Raw genomic sequence first — 19,095 nt, forward strand, 5'->3', positions numbered from 1 at the left:
AGATGCGACCAAGATATTCCAAACAATTATTAGCCAGGGTGTTGCAAATGCTTCGGCACATCTGCCATCCAGATTGGCTTTCAATCAGGCTATCAATTTCGATTTGTTTACTCGTCCAGCTTGAGAGGCCCTTTGTCGAATTTGGTTCGGAAGTCCATCGATCTTTCTTAAGAGGATTAGGCTCGATCCACCCTGTATGAAAAGCCATGCTTGCGCCTTTCCCATCTTTTTCCGGTGACTGATTGATGAGTTCGTGAAGTGAAATACAGACAGAAGAAGCAACTTCTCAATTACGTCTTTGGTTGACTACGATCCGAAGAAACCGACCGAGAAAGACACAGAGAGAGCGCACATTTGGCGACAACAACATTGACAATGTTTTAGTGGGATGTACAGTAGAGTATTAGAGTAGACGTGGGTCGGTCTTTAGTTCACACTTGAGGAAGTAATTTGGCCAGCCCATTAGCGCGGCGAAGACATTTGACGTGTGGATCACCGTTGTTTGAGTTCACTTGGTCACATCTCATTGACGTGGTTGGATTTCGCCAGTCACGAATCGACACTCGACGACCAACCAACCATCGATGGATCAGAAATGAAGAATCTCCAACTTTATCTTATTGCTCTCCTCCTGCCAATTTATGCTTCTGGCAAGCCTTTCCCAAACGGTAAGAAACGGAAATGAGCAATTTTTTTTTTGTATTGCATTTAACTTTCAGCCCAGGGCGTTTTTCCACCACTCTCTCTCTCTCTGTTTAGGCCTTCATGAACGGCGGCTGGATGTTGTGGATTGCTCGGTGAGCAACTTGGTGCCTTCACTCTCGGATTGCCACAGCTTCTACCAATGTCACAATGGGCTCGCTTTTCGCCAATCTTGTGGGTTCCTGCTCTTCAACCCAATCAGCCTGCACTGTGATTGGCCTCAAACGGTCACCCGGATCCGAAGTGAGTGTCGCAAAACTTTCGCCATTTTTCCAAACTCCAATGAAGTGCCTGTCAAATGGACAAAGCGACCTTCTCAGACTCAGGCAAGTGTAGCGGGACCTCCCAAGGATGCTCGGCCTCGAAAAATTCATTCTGAAGATTCTTTCAATCCATCAAATGAAAAAGCACTGCGCACCTCCAGCAAGACAACAACAACAACAGGAACCACAACAACAACTACTACCACTACTTCCACAAAGACTACAAATACCACTAGTACAACCCAAACCAAAACAACAATAACAACAACAAAAACAACCACTATGACTACGTCAACAACGAAAAGCCTGACAGCCATTAAACCCAATCAAGTGAACACCACCATTGAGCTTGTGGAGGGCAGGGATCTCCCCATTCAAGAGAACCCTCCTCCAACTCCTTTAAGAAACCGCTCCGAGTTGCCGTGGAGTGTTTCCGTGGTCAAACCAGGAGAGTCAGACATTCTCTTTCCTAACAAGTTCTTTGATTCTGGAACATTCAACTCGATCAAAGACACAATGAGATCTAGTGCAAGTCAAGAAGAAGCCTCTGCCAAAGGCAAATATAAAAACAAAAGCAGCCGCAGCAACAATGGCAGCAACAATGGCAACAACAACAACCCAATTCCAATCACAAAGAGCCCTTTTGATGTGGAATACATGGATTACGAGTACGATATGGATGCGGCCGTGGAAGAAATGGCCAAAGCCACCACCCCAGCGGCTCTGAAAATGGAAGATGAACTGTTCCAACTGATCTATGAGGCTCAGAGCCAGGATGAGACAATGGAAACTCCAGGAAAAATCACAGAAGACGACGACTTTCCATTTGTAGTTTCAACCCCGACAGCTACTACCGCCTCACCTTATATCTACGATCCATTCTATCCTCCTTTCGAAGAGCTTCCCGATCCTTTGGTGTTTTCGCCAACTTGGACGACTCCGACCAGTAACGATTTACCAAATGGTTTAAACGATAACCTGATAACCAATCCAGTGGTCATCACACCTGATCACCGATTTACCATTGAAGAGCCATCTCCTCTAGCCCAACCAGCCACAGCCACAGCCACAGCCAATGGCGACGACATCTTTTCCAAATTGGCGGGTTTGGGAACATCAAGTGGAATGACACCGTTACTTCACGCTTTTAAGAACGAAATGCACAAGCTCATGAGCCATGATCAGGTGCACGACGCTGCCCACCACGTGCTAGACAACATTGGCTCCAATCACATGGTTCAAGAAGCCCATCAACATGCTCAATTCACTGAAGATCAGATTCAATCCATTTTGGCCATGGCAGCCACCAATCCCGCGATAAATAGTATGAGCCAAGACGTCCTCAGCCATCTTTCTGCGGAACAACTGAACCTGGTTGCCGATCGGATTCAAGAGTCTGCAGTCAAGGCCGTTCAAGCCCAGATCAACGAGGTTATGGAGTCCAAACCAATCGCAGATGTGAAGAAGGAAGTGGAAGCAATCCTTAAAAGCGAACCTCTGGCCTCGTTAGGCCGATACATTCAAGACATCGCCCAAACCAATCCTTTAGATGGCGTTGCTGATCAAGTGAAGGCTGTGGTCCAAAGTCCCGAGGTGCAAGGTCTTCGGAACAAAGCTAGCGATATTTTGAATAATGACGAAATTAAGCTAATGGCCATCAAAGTCTACCAAATCCTCCTCAGCAAACCCGTGCAAAACTTATCCAATGATATTCAACGATCTGTGGAACAAAATCTCAAGAATCTAGGGACCGGCGTGGGTACGATCCTCGAGAGCCAATCCCAACACATCGACGCTTTAAGGCAACAGATGACGAAAACCGGGCGACAAGTCTCAGATGGTTTGAATGGTCTTTCCTCGATGAAGGACGAATTGCTTCAACATGGTGGCCAAATTGTTTCTAGCGTGGCTGGACTAGGCCAAGCAGCATCTGACATGGTCTCCAAAACTGGCCAAATGATAAAGGCCACCATCGATTGTCCTTGTCAAACCCAGGGCTCTGCACACTCTTCCCCGTCTCCACCCGAGCCTAGGGCCTTGCTTGATGATGCCGATACAAAAGATCGAAATGGCAGCCCCACAGCCTTGATACGAGATGTGAGCACGTACTTCCCTATTCTGGACGAAGAAGGCGACGAAGTTGGAGACAAAGTTAAGGAGGAGAGTTCCTCTTCCGTGTTTTATTTCCCCTTTGTTCCCAAACAGTCAAGTACGACCAAAGTGGCCCCCAAGCAGATGGCAAATTGTCTGAATCACTTCCTAGATTGCCTTGACAACATCAAAGCCAACGAAGAGCAGCAAGGCCAGGCCAATCCCGGCGACAACAAAAGTTGCCAAGATCATTTCCAAGAATGCAGCATGAGTAGAGACAACAGCAGTAGCAGCAGCAGCAGCAACAACAACAACAACATCAAGAATTCGCCATAGTCAAGTAATACGATCTGCGAGGTCAAAGGTATATGTAAGGATGTAAGGATGTAAGGGAAGGGCTGGTTAACAGATTGTTCACGCAATAAAACACATGTTATATCCACGATAACAAATGCCGCATCCTTTGTCTTTCTTCCCAATCGAGTGACGTGCCTGGCCTGCTATAGTTTTTGGGCGTTTTATGGATCAATTGGACGCTTTATTGCCCGAGCATGACGGGTGATTCCAGTCTTAAATGGTTCCTAATCCCCGTCCTCCTGCTCGTAATACTCTCATCAACAAGGCTCAAGGCTCTCGAGGAATGCACGAGTGATTTAACTTGTCGCCAAGGTCGTACTCATGAAGGTCTTATCCGATGCATCATGGGACAATGCACTTGGCTCTCAAAGACCTCAGAGGATGGCGACGGCGGCCACGACCAGGATGATGATGATGGTGATGTTGATCGGGATGATGATGCATCCCAGTCTCAATTAGACTCACTTGGGACCAACCAAGGGGCCACTGCCGTGGAAATGATAAGGGACTTATACTATGATCCCGCGCCAACGCACTCAAAACGAAGGAAAGGTTCGGTTCGAATGCTAATCATGTCCCGATTGAACACCAATATTTGATTATTATAAGCTAAAGTGAAGCACATTGAATGCATCTTGGCCCTTCGATGGTGGCAAGGGGGGAAGGGGGGGGGGATTTTCCGAAGAACCATTTCCTCTTTTGTCACGTGCATTTCTATTTGCAATGAGAATTGCCAGCAGAACTGCCATTCACCAATCGCCATTCCCATTTTCAATTCCATCCATCATGGATACATTTTAGCTCCACAAGCGCAAAATTGGTCCAATCTCAATGCTTTAGAAAAGTTTCCGATTGGACCAATTGTCAATGAAGAAACTACCTGCACTTCATCCAACGGTTCATATTCGAAAGAAGGTGCATAGTATTTAAACCAGTCTACGCACAAAGAGTACAAAGAAGTACTGTGTGTGAATCGGGTGGGCCAAAAAGATAAATATCCTACCAGACTACAAAAATGAGGCTGAATCTCCATCCAGTGTCCTGCCGGTGGCGTTGCCCTTTGGAGGAGAATGGGATATAATTTTCGAAAGTTTTCCTGGAAACTCAATTTTCAGGTGCTACGGAGAATGAAGTCGAGAGTCAAGAGGAGCCCACTCCCAGCCAGACAACAGAGAGTAGTGGTAGTAGTAGTAGTATCCAACATGCCGTGCACTTCTATGAAGGCAAAAGGAACAGACTAACTTTTCAGAGCCCGTCGAGATCCGAGTCGAACACCTCGCAGAAGGTGCCATTATTTGGTAAGCACATCTGCCCACTTTTCCAACAAGCCAGAAAAGGTCAGAAATATGTTTGTCTTCCATTCCAGATGACTTTGGGTGCGACTGTGGTGAGTCTTCAAGGGTAACCAAGCGGCGCCATCATCTGCGATTTCGTATAGTTGGGGGCAAGAGTGCCAAGGGCGCTATTGAATGGGTGGCCTACATACGGCTTGTCGAAGGGAGCGTGGCGGATTTTTGCACGGGGTCCCTCATTAACAGCAAATATGTTCTGTCGGCCGGACACTGCGCCTGCATGCCCCAGATTCACCCCGATGCATGCTCAACCAACGAATCGGGCACCCTTACACTGAACTATAACCCCACCGAGGTCGACATCGAGGTGTTTCTAAACGTGGCGGATCGTTCCAAAATCCAAAGCCTGCGCAATGGGATCAAAGTGGTTGGGGTGAAGCTTCATCCCCAATATGACTTGTCTTCTGAGAACCCCTCGTTTGATCTGGCTCTCTTCAAGCTGGAACGAGCAGCCAATGCTAACCCAATTTGCTTGCCTCACACTGGGCACTTTGTAGAGCCTAAAAGTGCCACCGTGGCCGGTTGGGGGTTCCAGTACAAAGACTGTCAAACAGACTTCTGGGGCCCTGAGCGCTTTGCCACTTGTCACACTAATTGGAAGTACAAGGGTCAAGTGTATGCCCAATGCGAAAAGACAGTGGAGCCACCCAAGCATCTCTTGTGCGAAGAATTCTACCAGGGAGTGTTCAATTCCAAGATCCAACCCGTGGGACCAGTGGTCCTCCGAGGTGAAAAGGGACAAATCGATTGTCCCCTCAAGAGACCACCGGGAGAGAGATACCACGGATGGTGTGCTGCCTGCAGCTTGGAACAACTAGTGGGATCATGGCTAAAAAGAGGTCACTTTCAGGGCTCACCCACGAAAAGACGATTCCTTAATCCCCCGACTTTCTTTTTCTTTGGACACGACAGAGTCTTGGCGGTTTTAATCCATGGTAATCCGTGCTTTAGTACGGCAACCAAAATTAAAGCCACTAATCTAATTATCAATTTCGTGGCGACATAACTCAGATTCAGGTCTTGGTAAAGAGAACTCGCCAGTATATTTAAAGATGGGTCTCAAGATCACAATCATGGCATTCAAGTTAACAATAAGTTATCGTTCTGACGAATGAGACGTAATTATTGCAAGCAATTCCTTCCAGAAGTAAAAATTTCAGAAACAAACCCCTTTGCCGAATACAAGCCCTTCTCAAGTACTTCCGGTTTAAGAATGAACCTGTTTTCTTAGCTTTTTTTGACATTCAGTCCTCTCTCGTGACTCACTTGTGCTCTGTTTTGCCATCATCTCACTAACTAATTGAAAAAAAGTCTTCCGAAGGCACGTGCATTCCAGAGCCGGGTAGGAAATGGGGCTTTTGTGGAAAAGTGTGCCGTGTCGAGACGTTGCCGTCTCGACTCCAAAAATTAGACTTGACCATCTTGGAGGATCAGGAATGCCTTTCCCTCACAAATCTGAATCCCACAAGTCTGACCAAGGTCAACATCAAGGTGGAAATGTGTGCAGGGAAGAAGAATTATTTACCCCACTTCCCGATCTACCGGAGGATGGTCAACGGTTCCAAGGTGAGATGAGCACTTGAATACAACAGTCTCCTTTCTAGTTTATGATTTTTCTGTTGTACAAAGAGAAGATTAATAATGCTTAGGCGAGAATAAGACTTTCAGCAAGGTGCACGGCTGTCAGAGAGTAATTCCGTCTCATTAAGGAGCATTTAGGCATATTAGGCCTCTGTCCTCAGCTGAAACAAGGCCTGAACTATAAATTCTAACCATGGCCAGGTAAACCTTCTTCCCTCAAAACTAGACACCAACTCAATTTTCTCGCCGGCCACCAAAGTTTTGGCTCACTAGATTTATCTAGTGAGCTCAAAAAATGGTTGAAGCGAGCCTACTGGAGAATTAAAACATTTTCGGAGGCCATTTGTTAACCATTTGTCTGAGAACAAATGGGGATCATCTTTTACTTGAAGAGAGTTCACACTCCCAACACACAAAGCAAGTGCCGTCCATGAAATAGGCCGACAACGTCAGACAATCTAAGCAATAAACTAAACATTTGTAAATAATAAAGGCATCATTTGACAAATCTTTTCCTTCTAGGTCACATTTGAGCAAGAACTCCACGACGAGGATGTTTTGTTCCAGACCCCTGAATACATATTTGGGGGCAAAGATTCTTGCTACGGAGACTCGGGTGGCCCTATGTGGATCAAGGCCAAGCGACGAGGTGATCAAACGGTGAAGGTCATTCAAATTGGAGTGGTGGCTCGAGGCGAAGGTTGTGCCAAACGAGGATCCCCAGGAGTGTACACCAGAGTCAAAAGTGTGATAGAATGGATTCAATATGAAGCACAAGATGGCCGATGCGTAAACTAGGTTGAGTGGCTCCGGATTGAAGACATTCCCTCATAATATTGCTCACGCTTAGTTAAACTGGCTCTGAGGGTTCAAGACTAACAGAGGCCAATATATGAAATTGAACAAAAGGAACGAAAAGGGAAAAATAATAATCATCATGCCATCCATGCTATTCATCTCCTTGTCAAACCATCCTTCACCATGTTTCTTATCGCCCTTCATTTCTGGTCGAGCCAACAAGATCGCGTTGGTTAATAAAGAAATCGAGTTCCGAGGTCCTGGCAACGGTTCCACCAAACTGACCCTTTTACTGATTGAGTTGATTGGAACGGCTCCGTGAATGTTAGGAATGGGAGATGGAGGCGGAGGCATGTCACCTTGATCTGGCCAAGGCGATTTGACCGATGGTTCGGTAGAGTTGGTGGAACGTTCCGAGATGTCTTGGGAGGATCGGTTGGAGCTCCAGGCCTCTTTGGGCCCATTGCTCCCAATTGAGGGAACCAAAGAGGGCATGGGAAACAGGTGGGCAATCGTCATGGAGCCGTTCCTCCAGTCTCCCGTTTTTAGGCCCCTCTTCTTCTTCTTGTGCAAAATGAACGCGTAGGCGAAAAGCGCTCCGAAAACGAACAAGATGCAAACAATTACAAAGGCGGCCAGAGAGGTTATGCCTACAAATGAAAGATTAAAAAGTGCATTGAAATAGATGCTAGGACCTCAGGTTCCTTTTGAATTAGTGACAAGATCTTGAGGTTACCTTCGACCTTAGGTGATTTCCTATTGACAGTATTGAAGATGTTAATCAAAACCAGGAATAGAGTGACCAGAAGGGTCATTCGACCAGGAATCAGATCAGGTGGAATCAGGAAGCTTGTCTGGAAAAAAAATGACACACAGTTCATGCAAACAGTTCGTCTTCTACAGCAGTCACAGTCATGATAATCATAGACTGAGGGAGTAAAAAATGAATCATCTAAAAAAAGCTTGCAGCAACCAAAAAATGAACACCAAACCACTAAACCCTTGGAAATTTTCCACTAACTTTCTACTTGAGTTAATTCTTTTTCAAGAAGGCCTTTGAATCCTATTTTAACACAAATACTACGCCAACTCTTTCACAGATGTCACTTTCAAGATCAGCTTTACGTAAGGCTAACACCAACCAAAAAAGGATCTTCTTTCTCACTCAGATGGCGATGAAGGGCCAGAAGGAAGTCGAGGTAAAAAGATGCAAATCATGATAAGGGTTTATGCAGAAGGCAATTGGCGTAACTGACTCTTTTTGTCACTACTTAAAGTGGAAGGAAGGAGGGAGGAGGTTATAGGGAGCAGTCGGGTGGCAAAAGACTCGACTCAAAGCCAATCTGACCTTTGTTTGAGTGCTTAAAACCAGTCTCATAATGACTAAAAGCCATTCTTTAGTCGCTTTGACCAAAAAACGGCGCTCTTTTCCGGGGACCCCTGCATCGTCCTTGTGTGTTTCCAGGCCCTCGTAGCCATAAAGACACCGTTATCAAACGATATTTACAGAACTTCAACCCTCCAGTGACATTGCTACAAGGGCTAATCGAACGCTGCATCCACAAATGGCCAATAATCGTAACCAAAAGAGCCAAAAAGTCAGACAGACTATTACGTACTCGAATTTTTGCTGTCTGATTTCCCAACCAAAAACTGGTTTGGCAAATCGGCAAAACTCACCAATCACCTTCTTCGCAAGGCCTTGTTACCGAAGTACACTTACCCAAGACACGACGACAAAAAGTCCCGAAGGCAGATAGAAGTTGACAATGTATTGGAATGATCTTCGTTTGAGCCTCATACGGAATCCGGTGATGGAGAAGTTTCCTTTAGCAGAGACAATGCTCCGGTCCTCATAGAAGGGCTCAATGAAGGTGTATTCTAACACAGGATTTGTGCGTTTCTTGTCCAATTCCAGAGCAATCAGTTGGAATTGCATCTCTTGGTTTGTCAATGAGTAGCTCCCTAGGCGGAACTCGCAGCTCTGTAATGAATTCATATTTTATAACCAAGACCTGCCAACTTCGCCATCGCGTGGCTTCAATGACTTGAAACACTCATCCATGATTCAATTCTTTTGTCTAGACGCGATTGTTCTTTCACTTGGGCGTAGTTCTTGGCTTCCGAGGTCTGTTAATAATCTTGTGCGGCCTACCGGGTGCAAAGGATCTCCTAATAGGAGCTCGTTTTGAAGCGAGAAATAAAACTTGTTCTTTTGAATCAGCCAGGTGAGGGAAATAGACTCCTTCAAGTATGCTGTACCAAAACTCAAAAGATAATCCCGTTGTAACGACATCCTCCTAACGCGGTCCTCAATTGCTCGTATCCATCCATCAATATTATCATTTTGGCCTCACATGCCAATCAGATTGTTAAGAGCCGTTGTCGGTCAATATCTTCTCCTAAAAATCATTTCATACACTCAGGGTGTGATTTGAAGACGATTTCTCTGGCTGCAATCAACAATGGAGTGTCCTTGTCGCGTGATTGAGGGGTGCTGATTTCTTTTCTCGGGTGGACAAGTTAAACATCTGTTAGCGTTTCCTGCCTATGGTTTACAGAAAAAGACCTGCTAGCAAAATTCACCCCAATAGAGCATGGCTTGAAGGCTCGATTATCTTAGGTGGATGGATTGGCCCAAAAGCCTGTCAGGAATCGGAAGGTGTGATTCCAGTACAGTAGGCGTAAACTCCAAGCCAAGCCAGACAAAGTCTTTGAACTTTTTCCTTCCCTCAAAACCCCCTCAAAGTTATGAGGAAGTGGCTGTGACGACCATAACAAATGACTGCCTTGAACTCGAATGTTGAATGCAGGGTGCACTTGCATCATTATCAAACCGAAGAGCGAAAGGCGATCCACCTCCGTTGTCTGTTACTCAGCATGTGTGTGGTTAAGTGATCCGTCTTGCTGTTCCTAAAGTCACTCTTGAAGCCTTTCATAAGCCCAAAGCGTGTGCAATTTGTATTGCCAGTCGTGTTTTGTCGCTCTCAAATGGCTCATGATTAGTGGGTTTGGTCATGGAGTCCGCTAGTTCAAGACTCATCTCGAAACCATCCAGTTATTTACCTGGTGATCCATCGGATAAAATTCAAATCTTAAAGGGCACCACACGGTCACGATTAGCTCTTGGCGATAGAATACCTCCTGATCATTGAGCAGAAGCAGACGTCCTGAAATGGAATTCGACAACGGTTCACATCGAGTTATCACTCAGCTAGTCACTCGTGAGTGTACATGAACCTAGGGCGTAGACATTGGGCTCCTTAGATTGGCAGAACACCCTCTCAGTCTTCATCAGGACCAAATTTGTTAACTAGCCTTGGCACGACCGACTACCGTTCATCTGTCAATTTCTGACCCTAGTAATTAGCCGTACTCTATCTACTACTATTCGACATCCCGAGTGGTCCCGACCACCACGAGACACAATAGTCTTTCCCAATTTGATCAGAAATAACCGGCCTTTTGACAACGGTGTAAACGGAAGTGAGTGTTGATCGATTCGGGGGCTCCACTGTTCGAGTTTTAAAAAAGGATCCAATGAATGGTTGGTTAGAAGGGAGATTCTAGTTTGGAGGAACTGGATTTTGTTTTTGGTGACCTAGGAAGTAAAACATGGAGTAAAAACGCTCGAGTCACTCTCACCATCAAAGTCTTTCAACATTCGGCTGCCATATTTCATATGATAGACATAAATGTCAGGCACCCACAGATGTCGGACGAACTTGGTGTCCACAGGAGAAAACGTTTCGTACTCGTACTCGTTGTCCAGATATTGGGCCCCGTCGTAAACATAACCGCCTTTTGTGGTGTTGCCACTTTTCGAGTAGTGAATTCGAGGCTCAGTCCATCGGATACCCAAATACATTTGGACGGAGACCGAGAAAGTCGAGTCATCCACTTCGATGATCCGCATGTCCTCCATCTCCACTGTGACACGAATCGGACCCCCGTCCTCGGGATCCGGACGTTTTAGCCGATCGTAGTCCGATTCCAAACAATAATCGTCGGAGCAAATCGGCTTCGTGAGTTGGGAATCATCTTTGGGCAACAGAACTAGGCGTTTCACTCGTGCTCGGGTAGCATTAAGGAGTCCTTTGGGAGAAGGGTCCCCGAGATTGCCTCGTTGGTGATGCTTCACCGGGACAGTATCCAGGGTTAAAGTGTGAATTGGTGCCACAAAAATCCCATTTCGAGACAAGTTTGTGGTCTCGTCAGCTCGAATGGCAATGGTGGTTAGTATCAGAGAGAAAATAAAGTGCACACCATCAATCTGATCCATGATGGCAACTGGTTTGTTGGCGAAACCGAAATGCAGGAGTTACGTGTCGAAAACCATTGGTTCTCAAGAGAATCTAATCCACGGATTTCGGAGCAGATGTTCATGGGGGTCACGAAATCTGTGGCTTCAGAGCGAAATAATCAAGTCGACATAAAACAAGTTTGATGCCAAGCGCATTTCTTTTCAAACTTTGTTGAAGAAAAAAAAAAATGGCCCTCTTTAGAGGACCATGAAAGAGTTGACGACTCGAAATGGCAATCGATGTGAATCAAACGATCTGATTATAGAAGTGCACTGAGCTTGGGCCACGGCGATTCCACAAATCAATGGCGATGACCTGAAACCAACCCCGGAAGTTGGTGGCCTTGCCGTGAAGTTGCACAAAATTCATGGCGCTCAATCTCTCTTCGTCAATTAGAGACTTGTAATCCCCCAGGTAATCGTGGGAGAAATACACTTGGAATCCCTTCAAGCACGCGTGGTCACTGTGGCCTCCTGAATATCGCCAGGTAATAGTTAAAGCACCAGAAGATTCGGCATAGAATCTCAGCTTGGTGGGTTGCTCTGGTTCAGAACTTTCAGTGTATTGACATACGATTAGTAGCTTGATTCCGGGATTGGGAAGCACAACCCGAAAACGTTTCTTCCGCAAGTCACGAATGGTTCCCCGCTTCAAAGATCCCTCTATTCTTAATCGTCTAAGTTGGTCTTCGGTTGGCCTTTCCGGACTCCCCATTGTTTGCCAAAGGTGGTATGGATTGGTATTGACATTGGTGAGCTTGTAAATCACAAACTTGGACGCCAAACCAGCATGGTTCGTTAGGGTTAATGCAGGGACCAGTAGACGTACTGGGAGATAAGGAATAGCCTTGGTTGCATTGCATTCGTCGTTTCTCACCAACAAAATCACATATCCCATTAGTGATTTCGTTGCCAAGGCTTGAACACCATGTGCACTTTCACTACTTTCAACTTGAACCACTTGATCTCCGAGAAGAGCTAGCATTGCCATTAGGTTAAAAACCGGCTTTTGCACAAAGGCGTCAAAAAGTTCGGTCCTTGACTGGTTGTTGGTAGAAAACCGAGTTAATAGTGTCCTCTGTTCGAAGAAACTAGGTGGAACATTAAGGAAGGCATTGTCGTTGGATAAGATCGCCAAACGGGTTGTGTTGGTGTGCATGAATATCTCTTGCAGTCCAAGAATATTGGAGGCAACGGAGGCAGGGTATCTGACATCTGCACGCCACGACCTTGATTTCCACCAACCCTTTTCAGGATCGCCCTCATCATTAAAAAATGGCAAGTCCTTGGTCAGCTCGGGCACTAACAACTGGATCTCGCTTATCTTCTTGACTGTTGATTGTACAACATTCCGCGAATTTTGGTCACCCTTCTGATGGAACGAAATAAAGTCAAGTTTTGAGCCGCCTTTTTTGCCGCTCACAATATTCGTCCCGTTTTGGCTGTGAACCAGAAGTGCATGGCAAAGTGTGATAAAATGTGGCTCTCGGCAAGACCCTCCTGGTCCACCTATTTTCACGTGCTTGCTTACATCTTTAAGGCCTTGGAAAGTGGCATCGAAGTAGTTCAAGTACCCTTGGACCGTAAACGTTAAGCCGTCAAAGTCGTGGTGGTCAGGCTCGTTCCATGTTTCGAAATTCCATTGCGAGACTTCGTTGAGGCCATAACGCTGGATGTAATGCTTGGCTAACTTTTCAACCATCCATTTCCATGTTATGATTTGGGTTTGCTCTTCAAAATCGGTGAAGTGGCCTCCAGGGTTTCCCATCATCTCAAAACCAGGTTTGAGGTCATAATCCCAAAGATGATGAACCAAGATGTCCAAGGATTCGAAATTCACAGCATCCCGAAATTCGATCAAATTTAAAAGCCAATGGATTCGAACCTGTTCTATGCCACGATTTGGCAACGATCCAATGAGAGCCAAATTCAACTTGACATTCGACGATAGGTAAAACGACTTTGTATCATGACTTGGAGACAAACCTCTTGGAAATGTAAACCCTGTGCTCGTCCAAAACTTTGTCAAGGGTCCTAATTCTTGTTGGACATGAACTTTTATCCACACATTTCCTCCGAAACACACTTGAATTAGACTAGTCCAGAAAAGAGCGTACATCTTGAAAAGAGTACCGGTCAGGTCCCACCGAGATTTGAACTCGGATCGCTGGATTCAAAGTCCAAAGTGCTAACCATTACACCATGGGACCGCTGCTGCAGGACGTAGAGACGGCTAAAAATATATTCCTTGAGCAATCCCTACGTTCTTCGATTTCCTTGGGGTAAAATCTTGTCCGCGCAGCTTCGGCCCGTCCTCAAGTCGGAAGTTGTAGCACGATAAACGCAGCTTTTTGCCCTGTTACCCCAACGAAGACAGTTTTCCAGGTGACGCGGGTGAGATGTTCTTGTATATCTTCCTCCTCTGTAGAGTAGTGCCTTCATTGGTGAGGGAAAAGAAACTCGTTTTCTTATCTCCTCTTTCCCATAAACTTGCTTATCCTTCAACCTGACTCTGGGCTTCTGATTGGATTCAGTGCTCACATGGAAGGTCTGGATCTCAGTCAATCATTTCATACTATATGTGGTAGTACATACGGTACAACATCAACACCACGACCACCATGACTTCCAAGTGGAAGATTTAGATCATCATCTTGTTTGCACAAGTAAATTGTAAACTCGTCTCGGATTTATTGGCATGCGAATGTCCATTGATTTTTATCAGGTGACATTTTCGCTGGTTTATAGCCTTGTATTTCATACTTGTGAATACGCAAGTGAGAAGCAATTGGAACCAGGAAGTAGATATTTAGTCGCAACATGTATCGAAGAATGAGAGAAAGAAAGTGCACCCTAATTCCGGGCTCAATTGGCTGAGGGAGCGCATTTACTTGCAATTTTGCACACATCATGTATGCCATTTGAAGCCACTTGAAATCTGTTTCCATTGTTTTTGCCCAAATTGACAGTCGGCTTTGTTATTGGGCATTTGAAACTTCATTGATTATCATCTTCTCAAATTTGAGGGTTCAAGAGGGAAAAACAGGAAACATCCTTGTAATCGGTGTCCTTGTCGGAAGAAAGATTTTTGAATTTCCTGACGCGAGAATCGTGCCACCAACTTCACCTACCTCGCTCGTTGGATTCAGGGGATTTATGCATAATGTGTCTGGTTCATTAGTCGGATTTCTCGTTACGTATCCAACGAAAAGCACACATTCTTACAACATGGCCCTCGAGCACACGAAATCGACGAGACTGATTATTCAAAAAATAAGACCAACTTCGGTGGTTTTCAATCTTATCCACAATATCAAATATTGCTAAAGAAGGAGATTCGAGGCATAGTGATTGTGTATCAGCAACCAAGAAGGAAGCTATTATCATCCCATCAAGCAGTGAATATTCAAGGCTGGTAATGAAGTGGGGAGCAATTAATATGCCTAACTGGGGCCTGAATTGCTGTCCGATGCAAATGTTGCCTCATTCCCTAATGTCTTCGTCCGCCAAACCATTTAAAACTGACAGAATTGGGCGAGTAAAGAGCACAATTTACGGAATTAGAGCCCTTCAACACTCAGTCTTGGTATGTTTGAGTTCATTCCCAGAAACAAACATTCTTCAGCAATAGATTTGTTCTTTTCCCCGTACATAACGGTAAATCCGTGGCCAAATGTTTACTGCCTGTTCCTGATTAGAATTACTCGCCAGTTGTCGGATCCGGAATCAAATAATTCAGAATATGCCATCGATTTGACCGAGCGCAGTGGCTCGCCCTCCTGAATCGGTCGGTGAAATATATGTAACAACTCGGGCCTTGAAGTAACGCGATGTTTTTGTGCTTAATTTCCTGTTTCCATGATAGGCCCTGAGCTCCTACAAGGGTACAATATTGCTATTTGTCCAGTCCAGAAGGACATGTAAAACTTTGTTTTCCCCATCAGATCACAAGGCCCGCCAACAAAAGAATCGAGCAAGTATCCTTTAATTGTTTTGTCTAGTTATATGCATTGCATACGTACCTCTTGCGAGGCGAGGAGCCGTAAACATTCAAGTACGTATTTAAGGCTGACTGGGAATTCCAGTGCTTTGGACAGATCAGATAACTTCGTGGTCGTGCTCGTCGTCGCCGTGGTCTTCGTCTTCTTTCAATTCTTTGTCAAGCCAACGCGTGAGTTGAGTTCGTTGTCCTGAAACAGGATTTTCGGCCGCACCGTCGACACCGCTCTTGTTCACGTCCATCCATTCCCCAATGCATACAGGACAAGAAGAGCCCTATGGTCTCGAAACAAGCGGGTAACCTACAATGCTTCATAGAACGTACGTACGTACGTACGTACGAGTATGTGCGTGTGCAGCAACCCTGAAGCTCAACGGTCGGGCCGTCATCCAAGGTCGTTTGACTCGCCTGGTATTGGCCCCTAGTGGTAAAAGGTTCAATAGTAGTAGTGGTAGTAGTACTACACTACCACTGGTACTAGGCTACTATACGACATGCCGTGTGTTTGTGCAAAGCAAACTTGGTTTCCACCGTCCTTAGAAGCATAAACCAAGTTAATCTCAATTTTCCAAAATTAGAGTGGGGTCTTGTTTATGGTTGAATCTCGAGGGGGCCCTCTTGGTGCAATAAAAACTGGACGAAGTGGTTAGAAATGGAAATCTTAGGAATATTTAGCCGAGGATCTATGCTGAGATAAGAAGGCCTAATCATCGGTACGTTTTTGTCCAGGGCATGTTTTATGAGTATGAGGTTAGACTTACGGATCTTCAAGCAATTTTTGCACAAACTTCTTGAGTGGTTATTCATGCTTCAAGGAGTTGGCTTTTCATCTCTTCATGGCTGCTGTCTGTTTTATTGTCGTTCTGTGTTCGAGCGATTACGTAATATGAATCAATAAGTAATGAGGAAAGTACACTGATACTTAAGAAAGACCGAGTTGCAATTGTTGCTAGGGGCCTTGCGTAATTAGATTGCCGGATTACCGACCGGTGGTACCAATTCAAGGTGAGTCTGTACAAAAAGTGACTACCTGTTTTGAACATACGATATTCAGCGCCCTAAATTCCCCATTGGCCTCTAACAACCGGGAAGACAAAGGATCGATCCTTCAGAGAGCCCTCTTGACCCAGTGCTCTAAAATCATGTTCTTGTGAGGTGAGCGGTGTTAGTGAGCTCTCCTTGTGGTTTTCCAAGTATCCTGATTGGCCAGATGTTGCCCATGCCTTCATCATCATCAGTCACGTTGCCAAGTGGAAGCTCGCTCAGAAGGGGCTTACACAAAGGAGAACCGGAGAGCTCCCTCCACGTGATTCAGCCTGACTCATGATGAGTAGTAACCACTAACCACGGTCGGGCGTACTATGGGAATAGTAGTAGGTGTTGACTAGGTTTTGAGGCAACGGGACCTTCAGAAGAGCCCTCAATTTCAGTTTGGACTCCGAACTGTTCTGTTGTCTCCAAAGACATTGCTGCCCCAGTCGTACCGAGGAATCTGCCCTGACCCCCTCCAAGAACTCACTTTTTTCCATATTTAGTGAGCGCCCGAGGTACGAGGGAGCGACAATTGAAGAAAACAGATCCTGCTTTGAGACCGTCCCTGGAATTCCCCCTTTGCAGTTGTTACCGTCCACCCCCGGTAATTTACGTAGAGGAGTTACAATCCCGACTGTGCCAGTTCCAGTGCGTATCCGTTCCGAAAAGGCTGCATTACGCACTCGACTTACAACTTATCCATCCACTCGACTCATCTGAAGGTGTTGCAAAGTGTTACCAAGTGGCCCGTAGCCCATTCGTCCAATACCTTTGTGAACGCTTGCACACGGAGGAGCTTGACAAGGGAAAACTCGGATCGGCTGCGCTTGTAGCACTCGAAGATCCGTCATCCTCCCCTCCCCCCTCAGATTGTCGTCAAGAAATCGTACCTCAACCAGTCGGGATTACTTCGGGATACTCCACCTCCTCCCGCTCGAAGAACCATCCTCGTGATCCGACCAGATAGGGGGAAGCACACCTTTGTCTACATCCAGCAATACTGCTACCACTAATACCCTCAACACACATCACACATCACATGCACTCGAGGAGTAGTGAGGAGCAGTGAGGACCGCTCCGAAAATCTGTGACGATTGGCAGCGAGTTTTTCAAGCCAACTCGAGGCGCGACTGCTGTCAGTTTAGTCGAGGAGACAAAGGTGAAAACATCTCTCCTCAGGATACTCATATCAGTGAATCTCAGTCAAACTCATCATCGCCATCGTCATCATGGGTGAAGACAAGTGTGAGCGTCTTGATCCGGTTACAGTGAAGCAAGCTGCCGAGGAGCTCAATGAGACCTCCAAAACGAGGAAAAATGCCCTCAAGGAGCTCCGACACTGGCTCAAGGCTCAACGTCATCTTCAAAATGTGCGAACCGATCACAGCTTTCTCGTGAGGTTTCTCCGTTTCCAGAAGTTCAACTTGGAAAGTACGAAGACTGTGTTTGACAAGTACATCCATATGCGTCAGCACCATTCGGAATGGTTCCAGAACCTGGACATCCAGGAGCCGAAGATGCGCGACATTATGTCCAGCGGATACCTAATAGTGTTGCCTGAGCGTGACGCCAATGGCCGAAGAGTGATTTTTAGTCGAGCCTGTTCCGTGGACGTGTCCAAGTTCACGGCCTGTGATATCATGAGAGCCCATATCCTTACCTACGAGGCCCTTCTGACGGACGAAGAGACCCAAGTGAAAGGGATCACATACGTCTTTGACGAGCGAAACATCAACCTAAGCCATATCTCGATCTGGTCGCCGAGTGACATTTCCAAGGCATTCAGCTGTTGCGAAAAGGCCATGCCCATTCGCCATCAGGAGATCCATTTCGTTCACCTTCCCTGGACCATGAGCCTCGTGTTTGCCTTTGGCAAGAGCCTTCTGTCCAAGAAACTCAGTGAGCGCTTCCAGACCCACTCGAATTTCGAGAAGCTCTCCAAGGAGTTCGACAGTAGCATTCTCCCCGAGGGTTACGGTGGAACCGTCTCCCTCGAGGACATGACCAATTCGTGGATCCAGGAACTAGAAGACTGCCGAGAGGAGATTCTGGACCTCGATCGCATGAAGTACGGTCTGAAGAAGGGCTCCGAAGCCAAGCGGAAGACGTCAGTGAACTCGGCTCAAAAGAAGAACAAACCCGAGAATAGTGGCATTTTGAACATGGTGAAGTCCGTGAGGAAGATGGAGAACCGAACCTCTGAATCGGCATAATCTGAATCACCAACCATTCACACCGCCCCGTTTGTAAAGAATCCTATGTAGTCAGAAGAATTCATTGCAACCCAATTGGACTACTTTCTCCCTCTGCATAATACCCCGTCGTCCTCTTCTTTCCTCCTCTTTCGTTCATTCGTTCGATCTTTTTTCCTCCCTTCCTTTCACCCATCATCCCACTCCTTCCCTATCGTTCTTTCTTTCCCTCTCTACCTGTCTCTCTCTATTTGTCTGTCGTTTCCATCAGAAGATTGTTCAGTTGCTCCATTGCATCCGGGCATAGATCTGTATGGGCCTCTCCTCCCCATTCTACATATATATTGCCACAAACCGTGATGATTAGGCAATTTCACATCGATGGCATTAACTTAACTCTCAAAATAAAATTTTCCTTCCAAAA

The 19,095-nt window shown here is 46.0% G+C and overlaps 5 protein-coding genes and 1 non-coding gene across 7 annotated transcripts; 3 read left to right on the forward strand and 3 right to left on the reverse strand.

Annotated features, from left to right (window-relative positions):
* Positions 1-341: 341 nt before the first annotated feature.
* LOC131884430 (uncharacterized) lies at positions 342-3,405 on the forward strand. Its single transcript, XM_059232206.1, has 2 exons — positions 342-668; positions 760-3,405. The coding sequence occupies exons 1-2, from the start codon at positions 596-598 to the stop codon at positions 3,390-3,392; spliced, it is 2,706 nt and encodes a 901-aa protein (XP_059088189.1). The 5' UTR covers positions 342-595; the 3' UTR covers positions 3,393-3,405.
* Positions 3,406-3,457: 52 nt separating this feature from the next.
* LOC131884431 (uncharacterized) lies at positions 3,458-7,424 on the forward strand. Of its 2 annotated transcripts, none has more exons than XM_059232208.1 (5): positions 3,458-3,965; positions 4,529-4,711; positions 4,780-5,604; positions 6,087-6,331; positions 6,869-7,424. In XM_059232208.1, the coding sequence occupies exons 1-5, from the start codon at positions 3,608-3,610 to the stop codon at positions 7,142-7,144; spliced, it is 1,887 nt and encodes a 628-aa protein (XP_059088191.1). In that variant the 5' UTR covers positions 3,458-3,607; the 3' UTR covers positions 7,145-7,424. The 2 variants fall into 2 exon arrangements, with proteins under 2 accessions (XP_059088191.1, XP_059088192.1); XM_059232209.1 differs by having other exon boundaries at positions 4,780-5,582; positions 6,077-6,331.
* On the reverse strand, positions 7,086-11,426 carry LOC131884434 (glutamate-gated chloride channel subunit beta-like). Its single transcript, XM_059232211.1, has 5 exons — positions 10,790-11,426; positions 10,211-10,314; positions 8,868-9,128; positions 7,881-7,998; positions 7,086-7,794 (listed from the first exon to the last, which is right to left on the reverse strand). Exons 1-5 carry the CDS (start codon positions 11,424-11,426, stop codon positions 7,193-7,195), a joined length of 1,722 nt encoding a protein of 573 aa, XP_059088194.1. The 3' UTR covers positions 7,086-7,192.
* Positions 11,427-11,689: 263 nt separating this feature from the next.
* On the reverse strand, positions 11,690-13,834 carry LOC131884433 (alpha-L-iduronidase-like). Its single transcript, XM_059232210.1, has one exon. It carries the CDS (start codon positions 13,564-13,566, stop codon positions 11,695-11,697), a length of 1,872 nt encoding a protein of 623 aa, XP_059088193.1. The 5' UTR covers positions 13,567-13,834; the 3' UTR covers positions 11,690-11,694.
* Trnaq-uug (transfer RNA glutamine (anticodon UUG)) lies at positions 13,586-13,657 on the reverse strand. Its single transcript has one exon. It is a non-coding gene; the product is annotated as a tRNA-Gln (tRNA).
* A 2,695-nt stretch (positions 13,835-16,529) lies between the features above and the next one.
* Positions 16,530-19,095, forward strand: LOC131884441 (retinaldehyde-binding protein 1-like). The gene has a single exon (XM_059232221.1). It carries the CDS (start codon positions 17,709-17,711, stop codon positions 18,690-18,692), a length of 984 nt encoding a protein of 327 aa, XP_059088204.1. The 5' UTR covers positions 16,530-17,708; the 3' UTR covers positions 18,693-19,095.

Source organism: Tigriopus californicus, chromosome 8, assembly GCF_007210705.1.
Source record: "Tigriopus californicus strain San Diego chromosome 8, Tcal_SD_v2.1, whole genome shotgun sequence".
Taxonomy (NCBI): Eukaryota; Metazoa; Arthropoda; class Copepoda; order Harpacticoida; family Harpacticidae; genus Tigriopus; species Tigriopus californicus.

Coding starts and splice junctions, on each gene's coding strand:
- LOC131884433 (XM_059232210.1), bottom strand. CDS start 13,566: ATGTACGCTCTTTTCTGGACTAGTCTAATTCAAGTGTGTTTCGGAGGA.
- LOC131884431 (XM_059232208.1), top strand. CDS start 3,608: ATGACGGGTGATTCCAGTCTTAAATGGTTCCTAATCCCCGTCCTCCTG. Junction 3,966..4,528: donor GCACTCAAAACGAAGGAAAG/GTTCGGTTCGAA, acceptor CTCAATTTTCAG/GTGCTACGGAGAATGAAGTC. Junction 5,605..6,086: donor GGGATCATGGCTAAAAAGAG/GTCACTTTCAGG, acceptor AGTCTTCCGAAG/GCACGTGCATTCCAGAGCCG.
- LOC131884430 (XM_059232206.1), top strand. CDS start 596: ATGAAGAATCTCCAACTTTATCTTATTGCTCTCCTCCTGCCAATTTAT. Junction 669..759: donor TGGCAAGCCTTTCCCAAACG/GTAAGAAACGGA, acceptor CTCTCTGTTTAG/GCCTTCATGAACGGCGGCTG.
- LOC131884434 (XM_059232211.1), bottom strand. CDS start 11,426: ATGGATCAGATTGATGGTGTGCACTTTATTTTCTCTCTGATACTAACC. Junction 9,129..10,210: donor TTTATCCGATGGATCACCAG/GTAAATAACTGG, acceptor AATTCATTACAG/AGCTGCGAGTTCCGCCTAGG. Junction 7,795..7,880: donor GAAATCACCTAAGGTCGAAG/GTAACCTCAAGA, acceptor TTTCATTTGTAG/GCATAACCTCTCTGGCCGCC.
- LOC131884441 (XM_059232221.1), top strand. CDS start 17,709: ATGGGTGAAGACAAGTGTGAGCGTCTTGATCCGGTTACAGTGAAGCAA.